At 36.2% G+C, this 17,598-nt stretch overlaps 1 protein-coding gene across 1 annotated transcript in view; it reads right to left on the minus strand.

Annotated features, from left to right (window-relative positions):
* The window catches only part of GLT1D1 (glycosyltransferase 1 domain containing 1), a gene marked incomplete at its 5' end in the record, with an annotated part of 44,249 nt that extends 27,084 nt beyond the window's left edge, over positions 1-17,165 (minus strand). The window contains 5 exons of the mRNA XM_010080193.1: positions 3,359-3,415; positions 4,613-4,649; positions 9,900-9,951; positions 14,979-15,084; positions 17,017-17,165. Coding sequence (XP_010078495.1) covers positions 3,359-3,415; positions 4,613-4,649; positions 9,900-9,951; positions 14,979-15,084; positions 17,017-17,165 — 401 coding nt within the window. The remainder of the gene's footprint in view (positions 1-3,358; positions 3,416-4,612; positions 4,650-9,899; positions 9,952-14,978; positions 15,085-17,016) is intronic.
* Positions 17,166-17,598: the final 433 nt, after the last annotated feature.

Raw genomic sequence — 17,598 nt, forward strand, 5'->3', positions numbered from 1 at the left:
AAATGAACATGTTAACTTCCAGGGGAAGGCTGCTAATCCAGAAAAATTTGCCTGCAAAATTCTCCAGCAATCCGTTTTTCCTGTTTCTCATTATTTCTAAGAGATCAGACAACAAAAAAAGTTCTATGCTTTCAGATATGTTGGGGAACAGTTTACTGCTGCTATCATATCATTATTTCTATGATCTGCTATATACCTGCACAAAATTTTACTATTTAATTTTTCTTACATGGGTCGTTTTTATGAGTGTAGCTTTAGGTAAATATAATGCCTCTGTAAAACCCTATCTGTGTCCTGACAGGTTATGTAAACTTTTCAAGCTCTGAAAACAGACGTGCTATGAAGCAGAAATTATCTGAGGCCAGAAAAATCAAACTCCAAAAGTATATTGCTTATTTTATTTGATGGTGCAATAAGCATCTGATCCTATGTTTCTCTGTCACCTTACAAGAAATCAGTTTTTAGTCTTATCTGTTGGGTAGACAAGCTTTCTCCATTCATTCTCCATTAGTATAGACTCTGTTAGTTATCTATGTCTTCTAATCACATGATGCCTAAGTGTTTATCAGCGTTTACATCTTACAAGCTTCAGCCACATTCCACTGAAATCAAAGGAGCCTTTCATCAGGGTGTGATGACATCAAGCCTGTCTGTGATCTTAAGTATCTGTGCTCCATCCTTGAGCTAAGTTGTTAGAGATGATCAGTCTCACTTTGCGCTTTTACTTAGACTGTCTTATCTTCTGTCAATCAATTTTCAGTAAAAGCCTTAACTTTCGTTGTGTCTCTTAATTCTACAGACAGGCATCTAAAATTGCCAACAAAATTGATTACGCTGTATATAGATTCCTGTATTATAAGGTCAGAGAAAAACATTTTGATCATCTGGCTTGACCTCCAGACTGACACAGGCCACAGTACTTCCCTAAACAGTCCAAGTTACTAAGTATACTGAAAACATTGTCTTCTTGAGGTCTGCACTGAAATCTGCATTTGGTTCAGCTTTTTGGTCTCACTATGGTTGTTTACAGTCTCTCATCCACATAAGACAAATGCTGTGAAGCTGACTGTTAACCAGAATGCAACTAACTTCAAAGGCTCTTTTTTTTTGTAGATAAATGTTTTAAGAGCCAGCCACTGAAAGCACTGTAGCTAGGAGCTAGCACACCAACACTACACAAACACCACCTCTGCAACTCTCAAGTCTGTGGCTGAAAAAAATACTAATTCCATGATTTGTGTATGGAGAGTACATTGCACCCATAACAACAATAAAACCCCTTTCCTAGCACTGTTTCATTTTGTATTAGGCAATTGCTATTTACATTAACAACCCAAACTATCAAATGAAATGTACAAAAAGCTGGGATTCCTTTGCTTTTGGTTTAGTACTGTTCACATGCAGGGGCTGGTGGTGGCAGGAAGTCTCCCACAGTAAAATGTATTTGATGCGTTCTGCCATTCACTTAAATCTACCATTACACTATTTTTGAAGCCATTACACTGATTTAAAGAGACATGTTAAATATAACAGCAGTACATAAATAGAGTCAAATATTAAGGCTTTTCTATAACCGAAAAAAAACCATAAAAAGGATATTCATAAGACGTCTGTTCTATTTAAAAAAGTCTTGAAATATTCTGAAGAGCCTATTTCATTTTGAAGAATAACTTGATAATGTATGGCCTGATCACCAGGAATGTTTAACTCTGATACCTCAAATGTATTATATTTGCATTGTAGGGCATGTGCTACTTCTTTACATTCAGTCTCGGGAATCCTGAATTTGACAAATGTTCAAGTATACTGCTAAAGACAAAGGCAAGAGTTATCTCAAGAAATATTTCCCCAAAAAATTATTACATGCCTTTAGATATGGAATAGAACTTCATGAAAAAAGTATTTTTAAAAAAGAAAAAGGCCATGAGGTGAATAAGATTGGACAGCTTTATCTGCACAAAAGCTAGGGATTTTTTCAAGCGCACTTCATTGTGCAAGCTGACACTATCAAAAGCATATTATTTTGAGCAAAACTGTCTTCTATATTTGATAGTTTTCTACTGATTGCTCCAAGTTTAGCAGAATTTTAAACACTTTAAATCTGCAAATCCCTAGAAAAGCAATTCAGTGGGAACTCCTAATTAGTCTGTGGTAAGTGCAAAGGTATAGCCAAAAAACCTGCCTCCATGTGCAATATTGAAAGAAGTGGAAATTGTAGGCAGCCACCAGAGATGGAAATAGAAACAAGACTGATAAAATAAATGAGATGAAACAGTCATAAAAAACAATACTGAATAATCTGATGCCAGCTTTCAAGTTATTATTTAACAGGCACAGATGTTAGAGTCACATTTTAGTTTGCTTTTCATGTACGTTATGAATTATTTTGCATTTTTGCATTAGCACACATTAGGCAAAAAAAATGTCTCTAATATATGAGATGAAATGCCCTTTAGGGGGAGTTTCCCCCTCCTCAATCTGTTGACTGCTCTTTTAATCATAATGTGGTCGGACATGAGATCCAGTCAACGCTAAGGCTGTGCTAGCAAGTGACAAATCATTTCACTTCAGAAAATTATTAATCTTAGTGGCGCTGTGCTTATGTGCTGTGATTTACTGAGAACAAAATAACCTCACAATGCTCAATTTAAAATTGGACACTGGTTTTGAATAATGGCACACATTTACCGATGTGATAAAGCAATTGAGTAGTGAGGATTCATTCGTTACAGAGGGAACAGCTGTACTATCAGAGATCAGATTGATGAATATACTATTGAAATATTTCTACCCCAGTAAAATCCCTACAAATTCTTCTTTTGGGGAAAGGCAGCTGTAGCCTAAGGCATTGCCAAGATCAGGTGACTGTAAATGAGGTCATCTGACTTACATGTCATTACTTTGGTGAAAACAGAGGCAGGCTTTAAATCAAAACTAAATAATAAAACATCAACACATATTTCCCTTCTTCACCACTTCTTCATCTCATCTGCTCTTCTGCAAAAGACATTCAGAGTTTCTATCACGCAGCTGTAAAGCACAACATGCTCAGGTCTTGGTGCTCTGGTGTAACTTACTTTCTAAGGGACATTGACCCATATGTCATGCCTTATTTCATCTTTTGGTGTAATTCAGCCCTGTATAGACCTGAAATCTGGAGGCAGTCTGGGTAGCTTACTAACCAGACTAATCTGATCGATATTCTGCCTGAAACTAATATTAAGAGGTTTTTTAATTTTTCATATCATGAAGTCATTTTATTACATTATCAGTTAACCTTCACATTCTAAATTTCTTTCACCGTTAACATCCACTAAGAATAAATACAATGAATACAGGAAAAAAAAGTGAGTTTTACCTGCATTTTGGAGAAATCTATACCAGTCAAATGTTTCACTGGGCGTAGTCTTAATTCCTGTATTGCAAAAAAGAGAAACACAACATGTTTGGTCCCTGGATGGCTGAACTACAGTTCTAGAAGTCTTGCTCTAAGAAAACAGTATTTCTGTCAAGCACACTGAATTCCAGGCACAGCTGTTCCCATCGCAAGCTTTTCTCTTCCCAACAATGTCAGATTGTCTGCACAATCCTTCCATAGTCATCAGATGGAAATTCAATTGAAAATTTTGCACAATGACACAGTGTATTAACTTTAGCAACCCAGGGAATTAAGCTCACTTACATCATGCTAAATTTGGCCTTTTAAAATCTACATACAAGATAACATTATCTGAGGGAGCATATTATTCCAAAACAGATAGAGGTCAGTTGAGACGCAAGTCTTTAACATAACGCAAAGAAAGTAAATTTATATAAAAATTAAATATTAATCTAAACTGAATATTAATTTACTTGGTTTGCCTTATGTTAAAGATTAATTAGTTTACTAATGATAGTACTTTATTAATTTATTTAATCTTAGTTAATTATTCCCTCACAAGGGGTTTAAATATAGACTAAATATGGGCTAAGTAGACCTCACAGTGAGTTTTTTCAACATAACAGTTTTTAAAATAATTTAATTTTCTTTGAAAGTAAAATATGCAAAATGGAATGAGTTTTGGAATCTGTAGACAGTTATTTTTAGATACATAAAATCAGGAGCTGTAGCTTAAGTAATCACATCTAAAACGCTGAGTTGAGCGTTCCCTAGACTGCTCACTGAAGTAATATACTTTGGATTAGATACTCATTGGGTGTCATTATTCTGGGAACTCGAAGCATTTAAGGGAATTTGGAGCTTCAGAGAATAATCTTTCAGCATCATCTTGTGTGAAATCAGACTGAGGGTCTATTCCTAGGCTACTAACTTCTGTATGCTTTGGAGAAAGCTTGGTGTTACCTTATGTTTCAGATTCTTACCATAAGGTATGTGGGAAAATATTTTTTTAAAGCATCAAATGAGTTGGAAGTTTAGGCTAAGAGACTGAAATACTGCCTCAATTAAAGTCAATGTCAAAAAGCTCAAGTCTACTGGAGCTAGGACTTCAAACCCCATACCCATATCAGCAAAATATTTCCAGGGCAAAGAAGGTAGCTACATAAACATTCAGATACTAAATACATGATTCAAATAAATTGAATGCCTTAGTCAATATTTCAAAACTCTCACCTTGAGTTTGGACATATATTTTCTTCCTAGCATCTGGCTTTAAAGAGAAAGAGAAGAAAAGTAACTTTCATAGTTCACCATCAAAGATGTGTTCGATCTTCCAAAAACCCTAACTAGCACAACAAAATGCACATCAGTGTGATTTTCTTTTGACTCTTAAAAATCAAAACAGATTATTAGAAAGATACATTTAAGTAACACTGAAAGCCCACAGTAAGTAATTTAAATTACATTTACTATGAACATTTAGAGTATCAGTGAATCACCTTTGCAATTAACACAATCACCAAGTTAGTACAAACATATTTTTTAGTTTATCTCTGTATCCTTTCTCACAATCATTAGCCTGCTTATTGCATAGAAAATTAAAATATTTCCCTAGAATAAAAAGTTTTTCAACTACAGAACAACTACAGTTCCCAAAAAATGCTTGTCTTGAAAGAAAAATTATAGCTGGTTTTGAAACCATAGGCTACATTTATCCATAATTTTTAAACACATCAGGCATGAAACAAACTCCATTTACCCCAAATTTTTCAAAAATTGCTGTCAAATATATGTAGACCTGCCTATACAGGAAAACTGGTCAGGAGTAGTTATTGCAGAATATACAATAAAAATTGCATAAGAAATTATTTTCAAATAGCTATAGTAGTAGAGGTAATTATACATTTCTAAAGTCACTCCTGAAGTACTACTCTGCTATTATTTAATTTGTCTGACTGAATAAGCAATTTCTTATTTCAATATCTCTTATAACTCTAACCATGAATTTGTTGAATACATTTTTGTCCAAAAAAAATCAAAATATTATTGGGATCTTTCCACATTGAAAAAAAAAACACCAAACAAAAACCAAAAAACCAACAACAACACCACTCCCCAGCAAACAAGGAGAGTTTTTTGAGCTCAAAGTGTTTGTGCAAAGCTTTCTATTCACACAATTCCTGTTTGTTTTAAAAGCACAGGTTGTAATGCCTGTAAAGGAGTAAGCTAAGGAAGGTATTACTCAACTGCTATAGTCTCCAATAGATTTTGCTATAGATTTTCTCAATATTACCTTGAATGTTTCAGACTGAAATTATATTTTTTCAAGCAGTTCCACTAATGCTATTGTTTAATTTAGCACCATAGCATCCAGAAACAACCAACCTTCTAGAGCACCTGTCCCTCCTACCTCGAGACTAAATCTTGGCTCCTCTTTGGTGCCAATTTCATCACATAGAGAGGCACAGTGCTAGCAGGCTGCGACTCTCTGAGTCACTATTTGCCTGCCATGGCTCTTTCTAAAGTACGATGGAAAAAGGACTACTGGATTGCCCCTCCAACTATTCCCCTTTTGCATGGAGGGATACACTGCTGATACACTGCTGGACTCTTCAAGCTAAACACTGCTATGCAGACTTGCCTCTTAACGCGGAAAGTTGTTGGAATAACATAGCCAGAGTTAACCAAGGCAGAGCAAGACGTATCCCAGTGCGTCGTGCCAACCCGCACGTGAGTCCTCCCTTCTCCCTGCCTACCCTCACCCCATCCTGAGCAGATTGGGAAATCACACCTGCAGGGTGATGACTTGAAGGCAGGAACAGAACTTGTATTAGAAAAATGAGAATTAATGCAGAAACAAACTGTTAAGCAACTGCGCTGGTTTGGGCTGGGATGGAGTTAATTTTCTTCCTAGTAGCTAGTATGAGGCTGTGTTTTAGATTTGTGCTGAGAATGACATTGATAACACAGGGATGTTTTAGTTGTTGCCAAGCAATGCTTGCATTAAGCCAAGGACTTTTTCAGCTTCTCATACAGCCCCTGCCTTCCCAGCTTCTTCTCTACGGAAAGCCAGGACAGCTGACCCCAACTGACCAAGGGGATATTCCATACCCTAAGATGTCACGCTCAGTATATAAGCTAGGGGAAGTTGGCTGGGAGTGTGATTGCAGCTCAGGGGACTGGCTGAACGTATGTCAGTGAGTGGTAAGCAGTTGCATCCCTTATTTTTCTTGGGTTTTGTCTCTCTTTTTTTTTCTGAAACACTGCAGCTCAGGAAATAAACCAAGGAAGTGATTTTTTAATTTTTTTCAACCTGCAAACATTTTGTTTTTCCCCTATCGCCCCTATGTGACTGCCCCTCTAGTCCATGGCCCAGTCATAACACTCTATTTTAGTTATCAAAAATTAACTGGGAAAAAAAAAATGGACAGAAAAAAGGTCATTAAAAGGTGAATAGTCATCAACAACCGATTCACAGATGGGAAAGAGGTGGTTTCTGAGAATCAGAGTGAATTAGTTAATTCACAAAAAATACATGAACAAGCAGCAAATCCACACAAATGAAGTGGAGGGAAAATAACACCGTTTATGCTACAGTGGAAGACTAAGGATTTTCTATTAATTTTATCTCTCAAAAGCCATATGAATCTTTGTGTGTAAAGCATTTAAAAATAAGAAAATATAGTTTAATAGCTTATTTTATTACTTAAAATTTCTTGGTCCTTCTCTTACCTGTGAATAAGTAGCACTTTAAATTATATCCGATGTTCCAATCCTAAAAAAAAGCCTTACAAACAATGGTGACAGCATTGCAAGCTGGAGGCCAGCTTCAGAGTTTAAAATTGCAGGACAAGTGGGACAGATGAAATTCAGCACTGGGACATAGATGCAGCAAAACAGAAGGTGGAAAAAACCAGATGGGGCAGAGGGCAGTTTAAGCCAGCCTTGCCTCTGCAGCTCACATACTGCACAGGTCTGCCTCAGACTCTGGTGGGTGAAGATAGGCTTTTAGTTCCCTAAAACCACTAAGTTTCAAAAATAAGCTTAAGTTAAGCATCTGGTTTCATGCTCTGCTGGACCTTTAATGGCTTACGGTGAGTAAATATAATCCTGCAAGGGCTTGGATCATCAAGAAGAAAATAGCAGGAATACTGTGTAACAGGGCATACAGGTGTATTCACACTTTATAGATCAATTTTCTGTTATGTTCTCTATTTTAAATGGTCTTGAGGAAAATGGAAAAATGAAATTGAATGCTAATAAAACTGGCTTAGGTAATTCTTATGCACCAGTTTTACACCACTGAAATAAAACACTGACAGTAAGCACAAGATCTTTTACAGTATTTCAAACTCACATGGAATACAGATTATTACAAATGCTGTATTACGTACTTCATAATTAAATATAATTTATCCAATGAAATAGAAAATAATTTGTTGGAAGATACAGCCCTTGAGCACAGGGCAATTGCTTACATGTTTGTAATTTAAACTCTTAATTGACTAACTACTAAAGCACACATTAGAGGAATAATGCCTTTCACATTAGGGTGAGTTAATATGTAAAAAGTGTTAATAATCTGTGACCTAGGTATGGAAAGATGTATTCATATTCTTCACTGTTTGAAAGTACATGTGTGGTATTTGCTCTCAGCCTTTATGTGACGATACAGATGGAAAAATAACCCAAAGCCCCAGCACTTAAGACACAGATCAGCAGGGGGTATTTCAGTTTAGGACTTGGCAGACCTGCCTCCAGTTCCCTCTCTGACACAGACCTTCTCCAGAACACAGAGTGAGTCTCACAGGCCTGCTGCACAAAGGTGTTCAGGTGTCACTCAGAGTTAAGTACTTAAAAATATCTGAGGTGCTGATTTCAAAATTTCAAAGTTCAATTTTGTTTCTCCTCCTTATACTGCTCCTTTGTATTTTACTTGCATAAGATCTGTGACAGATGCTGTGCCCTTTCATGTTTACCCATCCTGAAGTTCATTGTAGTAGCTATTAAAACCAAGTTCTACTTGTAATGTAAATACCAGCTCCTATGTCTGCTCATGTATCCTTTTTGTGCAAATAGATTTAAAAAAAAAAAAATTCACACTGAAACAAAGTATTGAATATTACGTTGTTCTGTTGTGCAAGCTCTACTTTCCAGAGGTTTTTTTTTTAGGCAAAGGTATGTTAATGATCAAACTATGACGCAAATTAGAACTGAAGAGATATCAAGCAGTTAGTTTCTACTTCTTGCATTTATTGTTCAGTGTTTCACAAGATGAGGTGAGTGGAGCTAACCCCTCACTGCAGCTGGAAGAGGGTGGTCCTGCCTTGGTCTTTTCATCCCAGTATGTTGCCCCTTACTGTCAGACAGTTACCGCTTACTCTTCACGGGATCTGGTGCTCCATGCAGCTTTCTGTAACCCAGTACAAGTCTTTAGCCAACAAGTTAGTTGGAAAGCTAACCTTGCACAGAAAATCAGCTGGGCCATCAAGCCCTGCTGCCTCGTGTGGAATTTCTCACAGGCCACCGGTGCAGCCTGACACTATCCAAAAGCAATCCTGGTACTCAATTGACTGGCAGCTCTTTATTGTCTTACTCCGCTCTTCAGAAACCAGGATTGAGGACTGTCTGCTTCAAGGATTTGTCTCAATTTTCTCCACTGGCAGTCTGCCATCAACTCAACTACATAAGGGTGAAAATGTTCACCCAGTCTATTTTCAAAGAGGAGCATCAGATACTAAAAATAATTGCACTGAATGTCTGAGATAGACTTGCAACACAGCAGATGCAATGGCACTGACTAAATGAAGAGAACAAGAACCAACCATTATTACTGCCAGTTCTTTGCTGGCTACATAATCTCCTTAAAATACATTACCAAATGTATTAACCACTACACTGTCGGACAAAAATAATTTTATTCAGTATTTTTCCCTATGTCCTTCAGCACAGTGTGTTTTGCTTTGTTTTCAGAAGGAGAGATGAGTTTTAAGAGAGTTAAGTGCTATTTTTGTGCTACGTATCCCTCAAGGCCTGATCAGCAGGGCTGTGTATCTCATATTGTTAGGCTTAGCGTAACTTCACATTTACCTCTGCAGTTCACCTTAAGAAGTTGATTCTATTTCCACTGTTCTTTCAAATTATCCCTCCAAATTCTTCATTGTAAGTAAAGCTGTTTAGTTGAATTTTTGCAACATTATGTTTATTAAATAAAGCAAAAGAAACAATATATGCGTATGGCATCAGGAGAGACTCGATAACAACAGCAGTGATTAGTTTTAAATGTTACAGAGAAGTAATTTCTAAACTGCTGTAAACTCTTTTCAAATACTAAACAGCTTTTAAATGGCAGATCTTTTTGACCTGTCCAAGTACATAAACATTGAATGCTTTCTCTGAAAGGAAAAACAGGAATAGAGAATATCAAGATTATTACAATTCTCTAGTGCTATTTAGAAAACATTTAGGAGAATGCATAGTCGCTAATACTATAAGCATTACCATCATCATGTAAACATACCCACTCTGCTGCGGCCAGTTCCTTCATTTCCATTGTGAAAGCCACTGAAAACCTAGTTAAAGGGACAAAAATAGTTGGGATCATCTGCTTTAAACATAAAAACAGAAAAGTACTTCAGAAAAAAATCTTGATAAGAACAAAGAGCAGAGGCTTATAAAAATGATTATAGATGGAAAGACAGAAAGCAGGCTTTCTATTTGTTTTAGCAGAAAATACTGGTAAAACAAATGGTATATCTTCAGGCTTTACAACTTAGAGCTCTTGGGGAGTTAAACTGAGGATTTCTTAAAGTAAGAGAAAACCAAAATAATGGGAACATCCCCCAGGTTAATGACATTAATATATACAGCCATAATAGTGAGTTAGCATTTCTTGTTTTAAACCTTTCCCCAATGTTCTCTCCTTATTTCTAAGTAGTCAAAGATGTCAATGAGAAACAAACATCAGAGAGACCAAAATGTTATTCTTCAGGAAAAATACCAGAATTAAATAAACTTAAAAAGAAGAAAGATGATCCAGTGACTGGGCTTCAACTCTGGAATCTCACAGACTTGGGACACTCAACTCTGTAGCTCTGAATGTTAGGCATCTGCAGTGGAGAGGAAATGTGCAGTGCCTGACATTCCTTTACAATAAATAGGGAAGAATTTGGTGCCCAGAAACAAGATTTACCACAGCCATTGTTTCCTGCAAAGAGACTGTTACACTAGCCAGACGTAATACTGATAGAAGAGCATTTTGACTGCTCTTTGGTTAAAACTTTTCTTTGTTATGAGAAGGGCATTTAAATGAATGAACTGTAGAATAGTATATGAATACCATCTACTCCTCCTCTGTAATGTATATAAACCATAACGCCAAAGTAAGAACAAGCAATCAAAAGTGTCTTTGAGTAACATAATGGCTAAGGTTTTCACTGGGGAGAGAGAAAGAATTCTACTCCCAAGCTTACTTCCACTTTTCCCCTTGTGGCTGTTTATAATGGGTCATCTGAACTTCTACTTATGTGCCTTTGGAAATGTCTGTAATTCACTAACATTCCGCATAACATTTGAGTTACGTCAGAGATCATCTAAAAGGAGCATTGATATGAACAGTTTTCATTTTTAGGCATCTCATTACACAGAGACTTCAGCCACAGAAGTCTGATTTCTAAACATAGTAGATACACAAGTTATTCTTACTGGGAGCTTGGTGTAATACCAAGTCATATGAGATATTTTTATGGAGTCAGAGTTAATAAAGAATCCCTGTTCAGAATAGATCTAAAGAACATGCTGGGATCTAATGTAGCTTTTAAGTTGTGATGAAATATAAACAGATGCTTTGACTGTTCTTAAATGGAACTTTAGTGTCAACTGGAAGTAAAAATGGGACTATTTCTGAAGACTATCAGTCCTATGGAATAGAAATGTTTGAACACCTCCTTCTTATGAGACAATCTGTCTGCTCAGCAAAACTTTTTAAAAATTGCTTTTATAGATATTGAATGTAAAACAGAGGTTATCATGTATTACATTTATGATTCGGTGTTTCTTTTTCACAGAATTAGGTAATGTTTCTGTCCTGAGACAACCCTACGACATCTCAATGGTTAGAGGTGAAGCACGTTGCCAAGTCACAACCAGAACAATACTCTTCCATTGGAGACATTATGTTATAATTTGAGGACATGAAATCATAATCATTCATTAGAACTCACATAAATGCTGAATTATAACTGTTTTTATTTGTTGAAACAAACCTTATTCCCATACGTTTGTTTTGCAGTACCTGGTTTATGGTACTACAATGAATTTCATGTATAGAACTCGACAGATTTAAGGTTATTAAAGCCTTGCAAATGCTTGTTTTGTTAAGTCGCACATGCTCCCTTTCCAGTTTTTGCAATTATACTTTCAATACATCACATTAACAAGCAGAGAAAACTGTTGCTCCTAAGTCTACAAAATACTGTTCCATAGAAAAAAATACCCCAGAGGAGCACAACCACCATTTAGAGGAATTTGATTAAAAATGAAACACTCATTATAAAGCCAGACAGTGTTCAATACTTTGTTTTATGGAATGTGGTGGTATATTGTACTGCACAAGTAATCTACAATTCATGATACTTTCTGCTTAGAACCCTGCAATCAATAAAGAAAAAAAAAAATCAATGTTTCTTTTAATAACCGTGCAATGAATAATCCTAGTGATAATATTGGAGAAGAGATCCATTCAGAATAACTTCTAGAAAACTGAATTACTTTTCCTGTAGCAGAGAAAATATTATGAACTGCATAAGGATGCAGTAATATATTTTGAAACATCCTAGGAAATCCAAGCTACTAAACTATACTTCAAGTTCCTAACTTAATTATCATTAAAAAAAACATTCAGTAAAGCAGGTTTTGCACAAGCTATTTTAGCTATATTTGTGACAGATGATATTTTAAACACAGAACTGGATCAAACGGACACACTCAGAGATTTTCTTTTCATACACTTTTCATTTTGCACAGTGCTGAAATTTAACTGATACATTAGATATATTTTTTCTCTTCCTACCTCTTTAAAGAATAACTTCTGATTATTTGATAACAAAAGTAAATAAGTATATAAATTTTGTCTCTAATGGAGTCTTAAGTTGCTTTTCAACTCCAAGTCACATTAAGAAGTTAGAACATGCCCTAATGATTTTTCAATGAGCATGATTAAGTGCTGTCTTTAAAATCTGTTTACCTACCACATTTTATAGGGCACTATAGACAGAACAGCACATCTATGCCAGCATTAAGTTAGCTAATAATAGCTAGAACATAAAACTACGAGATACGAGCCTGCTGCAAATTCTGTACCCATTTCCTCATTGCTAATATGAACCAAAATCCATACTGCCGTATCTGAGCCCCTGTAGTTATCCGTCTGAGCCAGAATGCTGCGATGAATGAGCAGCAGGCTCTCTTCAGCAAGGTATTTAAGCTCTCCCTGGGTAAGTATGCAAATACCACCATTGGATTTGATAAGACGTTCCAGATGCTTAAATTTTATCCTACCTTATATGCTCAGGGACCCCTTTGCTTATGCAGAGCTCAGTTCTGGAGTGATGACTCTTCAGAGTATTCAAGTCACCAGGAGCTCCGGCACAGTATAGTTCTGCGAGGCTCAGTGACCTGCTGTAGCAAATTACTGACACCTAAAAGACATCCTTCTTGTATCCTTCCACAAACTGACTCTTCTTATTAAAGGGGTAGAATACTAACCCAGAAAAAAAATTAAAAAAAAAAAAAAATCCCAACCCTGGCACAAGGACAGGTGGATCACACAGCCCCAAGCAAGAGAAAGGAGGAGAGCAAGAGAGGCAGCAGTAGGGCCATCCCTGCCATCAGTGAGCTATTACACTGGCTATGCATGAAGGGAAACCTTAGCCTGTATCTTGATAAGACTTAAGCAATCTATTAAATTAATTTCATCCACTGGAAGATTTACATACAGAAAATGCTTTAGTTTCCTATAAGAGAAGGGCTTATTGGCCCACCATGGATGTGATCAAACACTGTTGAAGTCAATAGACCTTTGGATCAAGCAGAAGGAAACTTATTTTCTGGGGATGCGGAAACAATGAGAAATGCTGGAAAAACCTTTTTGGTTTTCAGCCATTTTCTCCGATTTCTAATCAGTTCTTGAACTACATTTGATGACTGCACTGCCATGTCACTAGAATTTTTCCAGACTTTAAAACACCCTGAAAATACTCCCTTGTCAACTCATCTAAATAATTGAATTTGCTTACAGACTTTTTCAGTCTCTGCTTCTTTGCTCACCTATCTAGAGAAAGGATCATATTAGCAGGAAGAAAAAGAACAAAAGCTCTTTATACTTGAGTCATCTGCTTTTCAATGAAGCACTCTGTCAACAAGCTAAATGAGAGGCCTCCAAGAACAGGTTTGATTCCATGATACAACAGGACAAATGCCAGTTATTTTTAGTTCTTGTCTCACTTATGTCAAACTGCTGGGCACCTTGGTCTGTGTGTGCAGATAGCACTTAATGCATAAAATATTTTAGCTCCAATACAGAATATTTCATATATTTGAATATATGTAACATAAACCAGAATTTACTAAGAAACAGAGGTTTTAAAAAAAAAAAAAACAACTTTGAGCAACATTTAGCATGTTTGGCACAGAGCCTTAGCAAACGCGGTCCAACCTTGTTTAGGCAAATACTACTACTACAATAAGATCACTAACTCACCGTTAACCATCTGCACTAGTAAAGATTCATTATTTAAATACCAAATGTCAGTCATTTCATGGCCAGGATAGGTCTGCACAAATTAGAACTGTATGGATATTGTTGGAGATACTTAGATATGCATTTCTTTACCTAAATCCCTGCAAATATAAGCAGTGTAAAATACCTTTTGGTAAGAAATTAAAACTTGACTGCATAAAATTGTATCCATTACAAACATGTTAAATAAACCACAGTGACGTTGCTCCAGTCCACAGTTATACTAACCATCAAAGGCTGTCTTTATAATGTCTACCCGCAAAGCAGATTCTTTTACGGAGCAATATGCTGCCAAATCCCAGGTTAAGTATTCTTGCTATTATTATTCCCGTTTCTTTTACCTGCCTTAGAATTTTATACCCTCATCCCATGCACAGTTCTATTATTCTAGAAAACAGTTATGATTCAGTAGACAAAGCACAGGATTAGTTAGCAAGTGCACAGATTTCATTAGCTTTTAATGGGATTTGAGTCTTTTTGAAAATTCACAGCCCAAGATACCAAGTTTCAGCACTACCTCTGCCAGCTCTTACACAGACAAATGTGATGAAACAATTGTAACAGAGGAAATATAAAATTAATGGACTGCACACAGATTATATTTTATGAAGAAACTGTTCTACTTCCTTCACTGAACCATAAAATAATATGTAGAGATCACAGAGATCTCAAGTAATCTACCCTTTGTCCACTAGCCTTCACATCTCCCAGTGATTCCAAGCATTTACGGCACAGTTCCTAAAAGATGTGCCATTACAAAAATGCAATTTCCTGTCATAAACCTTCCACACACGCTTTTACCTGGCTTCTTCTAGCACTGCTCCCATTACCCGACGCTTCTCTTCACATTTGATATCTTCATTTACATCTGTCCCACCAAAGATGATTCCAAAAGGAATTCTGCTACCTGCAAGGCAATGACTACGATGAGAAGTTGACCAACATGTCAAAGTAATGACTAGAATGGACATTAAGAGTGAAAAATTATCGTGATAATACTGTATCACATATGTTTAAAAAAAAGCCTTTGCAAAATACACCTGGAGAAATGGATTTTTACGGTTTTGGCACTGAAAAAATCTATACAATAATTATGCACTTTTACAGTACATTAGTCTGTTGTGTAGCTACGAGATTTGCTTTGCCTTTTCCATGCTTAGTAAAAACAATCAATTAGTTTCTAAACTTGGCAGCCCACCAAACAGCATATATTTTAAATGTTACTCACACATTTTAATAAGATGCAGTATTGGAAGGTTTGGTCCCAGGTATCTAGCCCCAGCCACTCAATTCACTGCCCACTCAAGCATTCCAATACAGTGGTTTGGGTGACCATACCGCAAAGCTGGTTACTGAAATTATTTTTTTTTAACTATTGACTTCCAAAGCTAATTTTACTGCTATAAAAATGTAGATAGAGCCACACCATTGGAAAAGGTCACTTTATTAAATATGGCAGTATATGTGAACCTGCAACAAAACCATTGTTTTGCCTAATTCTATCCCGAAAGATGGATCTGATTAAATGTTACAAGAATCAGGAATGTCCCCTGCACCACTTTTTCCCTTCAAGAAGTCTACAATAACTTTGACACTTCAACTAGGATCATCCCAGCAATCATACTACTTACTGTCTTGCTTTTCACAGATTTCTGTTTTATTTTTCTTTCAGTTATTGTAGATGATTTTTGGAACAGTGTGACTCTGACTTATTTAAATTACTGAGCTTCTGTAAATCATTCAAGTATAAGGCTGTGTAGGTCACTTGGGATTTTGAAAAGCTAATAGCAACAGCATTCAGCAATGCTATCCAAGTCAAAACTACAATAAAGTTTTACCGTAAACATTTAAAATACAAAGTTATTTTTTGTTCCTTACAAAAAAGAAAAAAAAAGTAGATAGTTCTGAAACCTTCCATAAGCCTCCTCCAAAACAATTCTAGGTCTTGTCACAAAAGCAATCATCTCTATATTCCAACAAGAGAAGTCTTAATACATATGTCAGCAGAGATCATCTTACAGAATTATTTCTTTTATTGGTATTCTAGGATCCCTACTGAAATCAGAGCTCCATTGTAACAAAAGATACACAAGCATGCCAGACGTAATAAGTTAGGCTTTCTGAAAACCCACCAGTGCAAATTGTGGGGGGACTTCTGAAGACTGAAAACTAGCACAATACAACTTATACTGAGATCTGATGAAACTATCAAATTACATACCTTTGTCCAAGTGAATAGATTTGTACAATATGAATGTGCTCTCAAAAATGGATACACACTTGCAATTTCAGTAGGTGACAGTCTCTGTAATTTTGCAAGCCAGTGCTTCTAGTGTATCATTAATGGTAGGCTAAAATTTTGTTCTACATGGCTAGATACAATAGAAAATTTTATTATTTGTCTGATAACATCCTGTCTCCTACAGTTTAGCTGGCATGAATGACATCTCAAAGTTACTTCATGTCCAAAAAACCTGACTCATTTTTGAGCAGAAAAACCAAATTAGCCTTTCTGCTTTCTTCTGTTTGATCTCAGCTATACTTAGCCAAGCCATTGTTCTCTGAAAGAATATATTTGCTGAAAGTATCTTAATGTTAATTATGAAATGCACTGTGTGATTTAAAAGTACATTTACTTAGTTCTCTCCTCTCTGGATCAGATCTCCCATAGAGGAAGATTTTCAGCATTTCTGAACATTTGCTGAAGTCGATAAACAGAATAATAACATTACATGTAGGTTTATACATTTATAGCCGTGTATAACCATTTGTATTCATTCTCTTCTCTTTCATTACCTTTTTAAGAGGCATTTTTATTGCAAAATAGAAAGAGGATTACCTTGCAGAAGCCTGCCTCCTTTGTAAAGATGAATGGCCAGGGCGGCATCAAACTTGTCTGTGGAGGTCAGATCTGCTATTTCAGTTGGACTCTCATACATGAAAGCATCCTTAAGAACGCAGATGTGACCTGAAGCATGTAGATGATCCCTTCATTATCAGAACAAATAGAAAAAGAAAAAGACGCCATTAATGTTGCAGGCATGCCAGTATTAAATAAGCTTAATCAAAATGTTTTTCCTTAATTAATAGCAGCCATGACGCTATTTACAAGGGGATTATTTTGCTGGAAAATATTTATTACCTTCACGATTGTGAAGCCACAGTCCCACTTCCAAGCAACATTATCTATATCCATGTTAAGGCCCAAGCCTACAAAGTATCAACACCACCTTTGGCAATCAGTGGAAGTGAAGTATAACCAGGATCTTCCCTAATTGAACTTCAGCTCAACATGCTGAAAAGACTCCTTTTGAATTGAGCGTGTTAGACCTTGGTCTCAGAGATTCTCAGATCTTTGTTGTGAAGAAAGGCCACCAACTGAAGAAAACACAAACATGTCCAGCTAATCAATGCTATTAAA

Source organism: Pterocles gutturalis, unplaced genomic scaffold (assembly GCF_000699245.1).
Source record: "Pterocles gutturalis isolate BGI_N339 unplaced genomic scaffold, ASM69924v1 scaffold2914, whole genome shotgun sequence".
Taxonomy (NCBI): Eukaryota; Metazoa; Chordata; class Aves; order Pterocliformes; family Pteroclidae; genus Pterocles; species Pterocles gutturalis.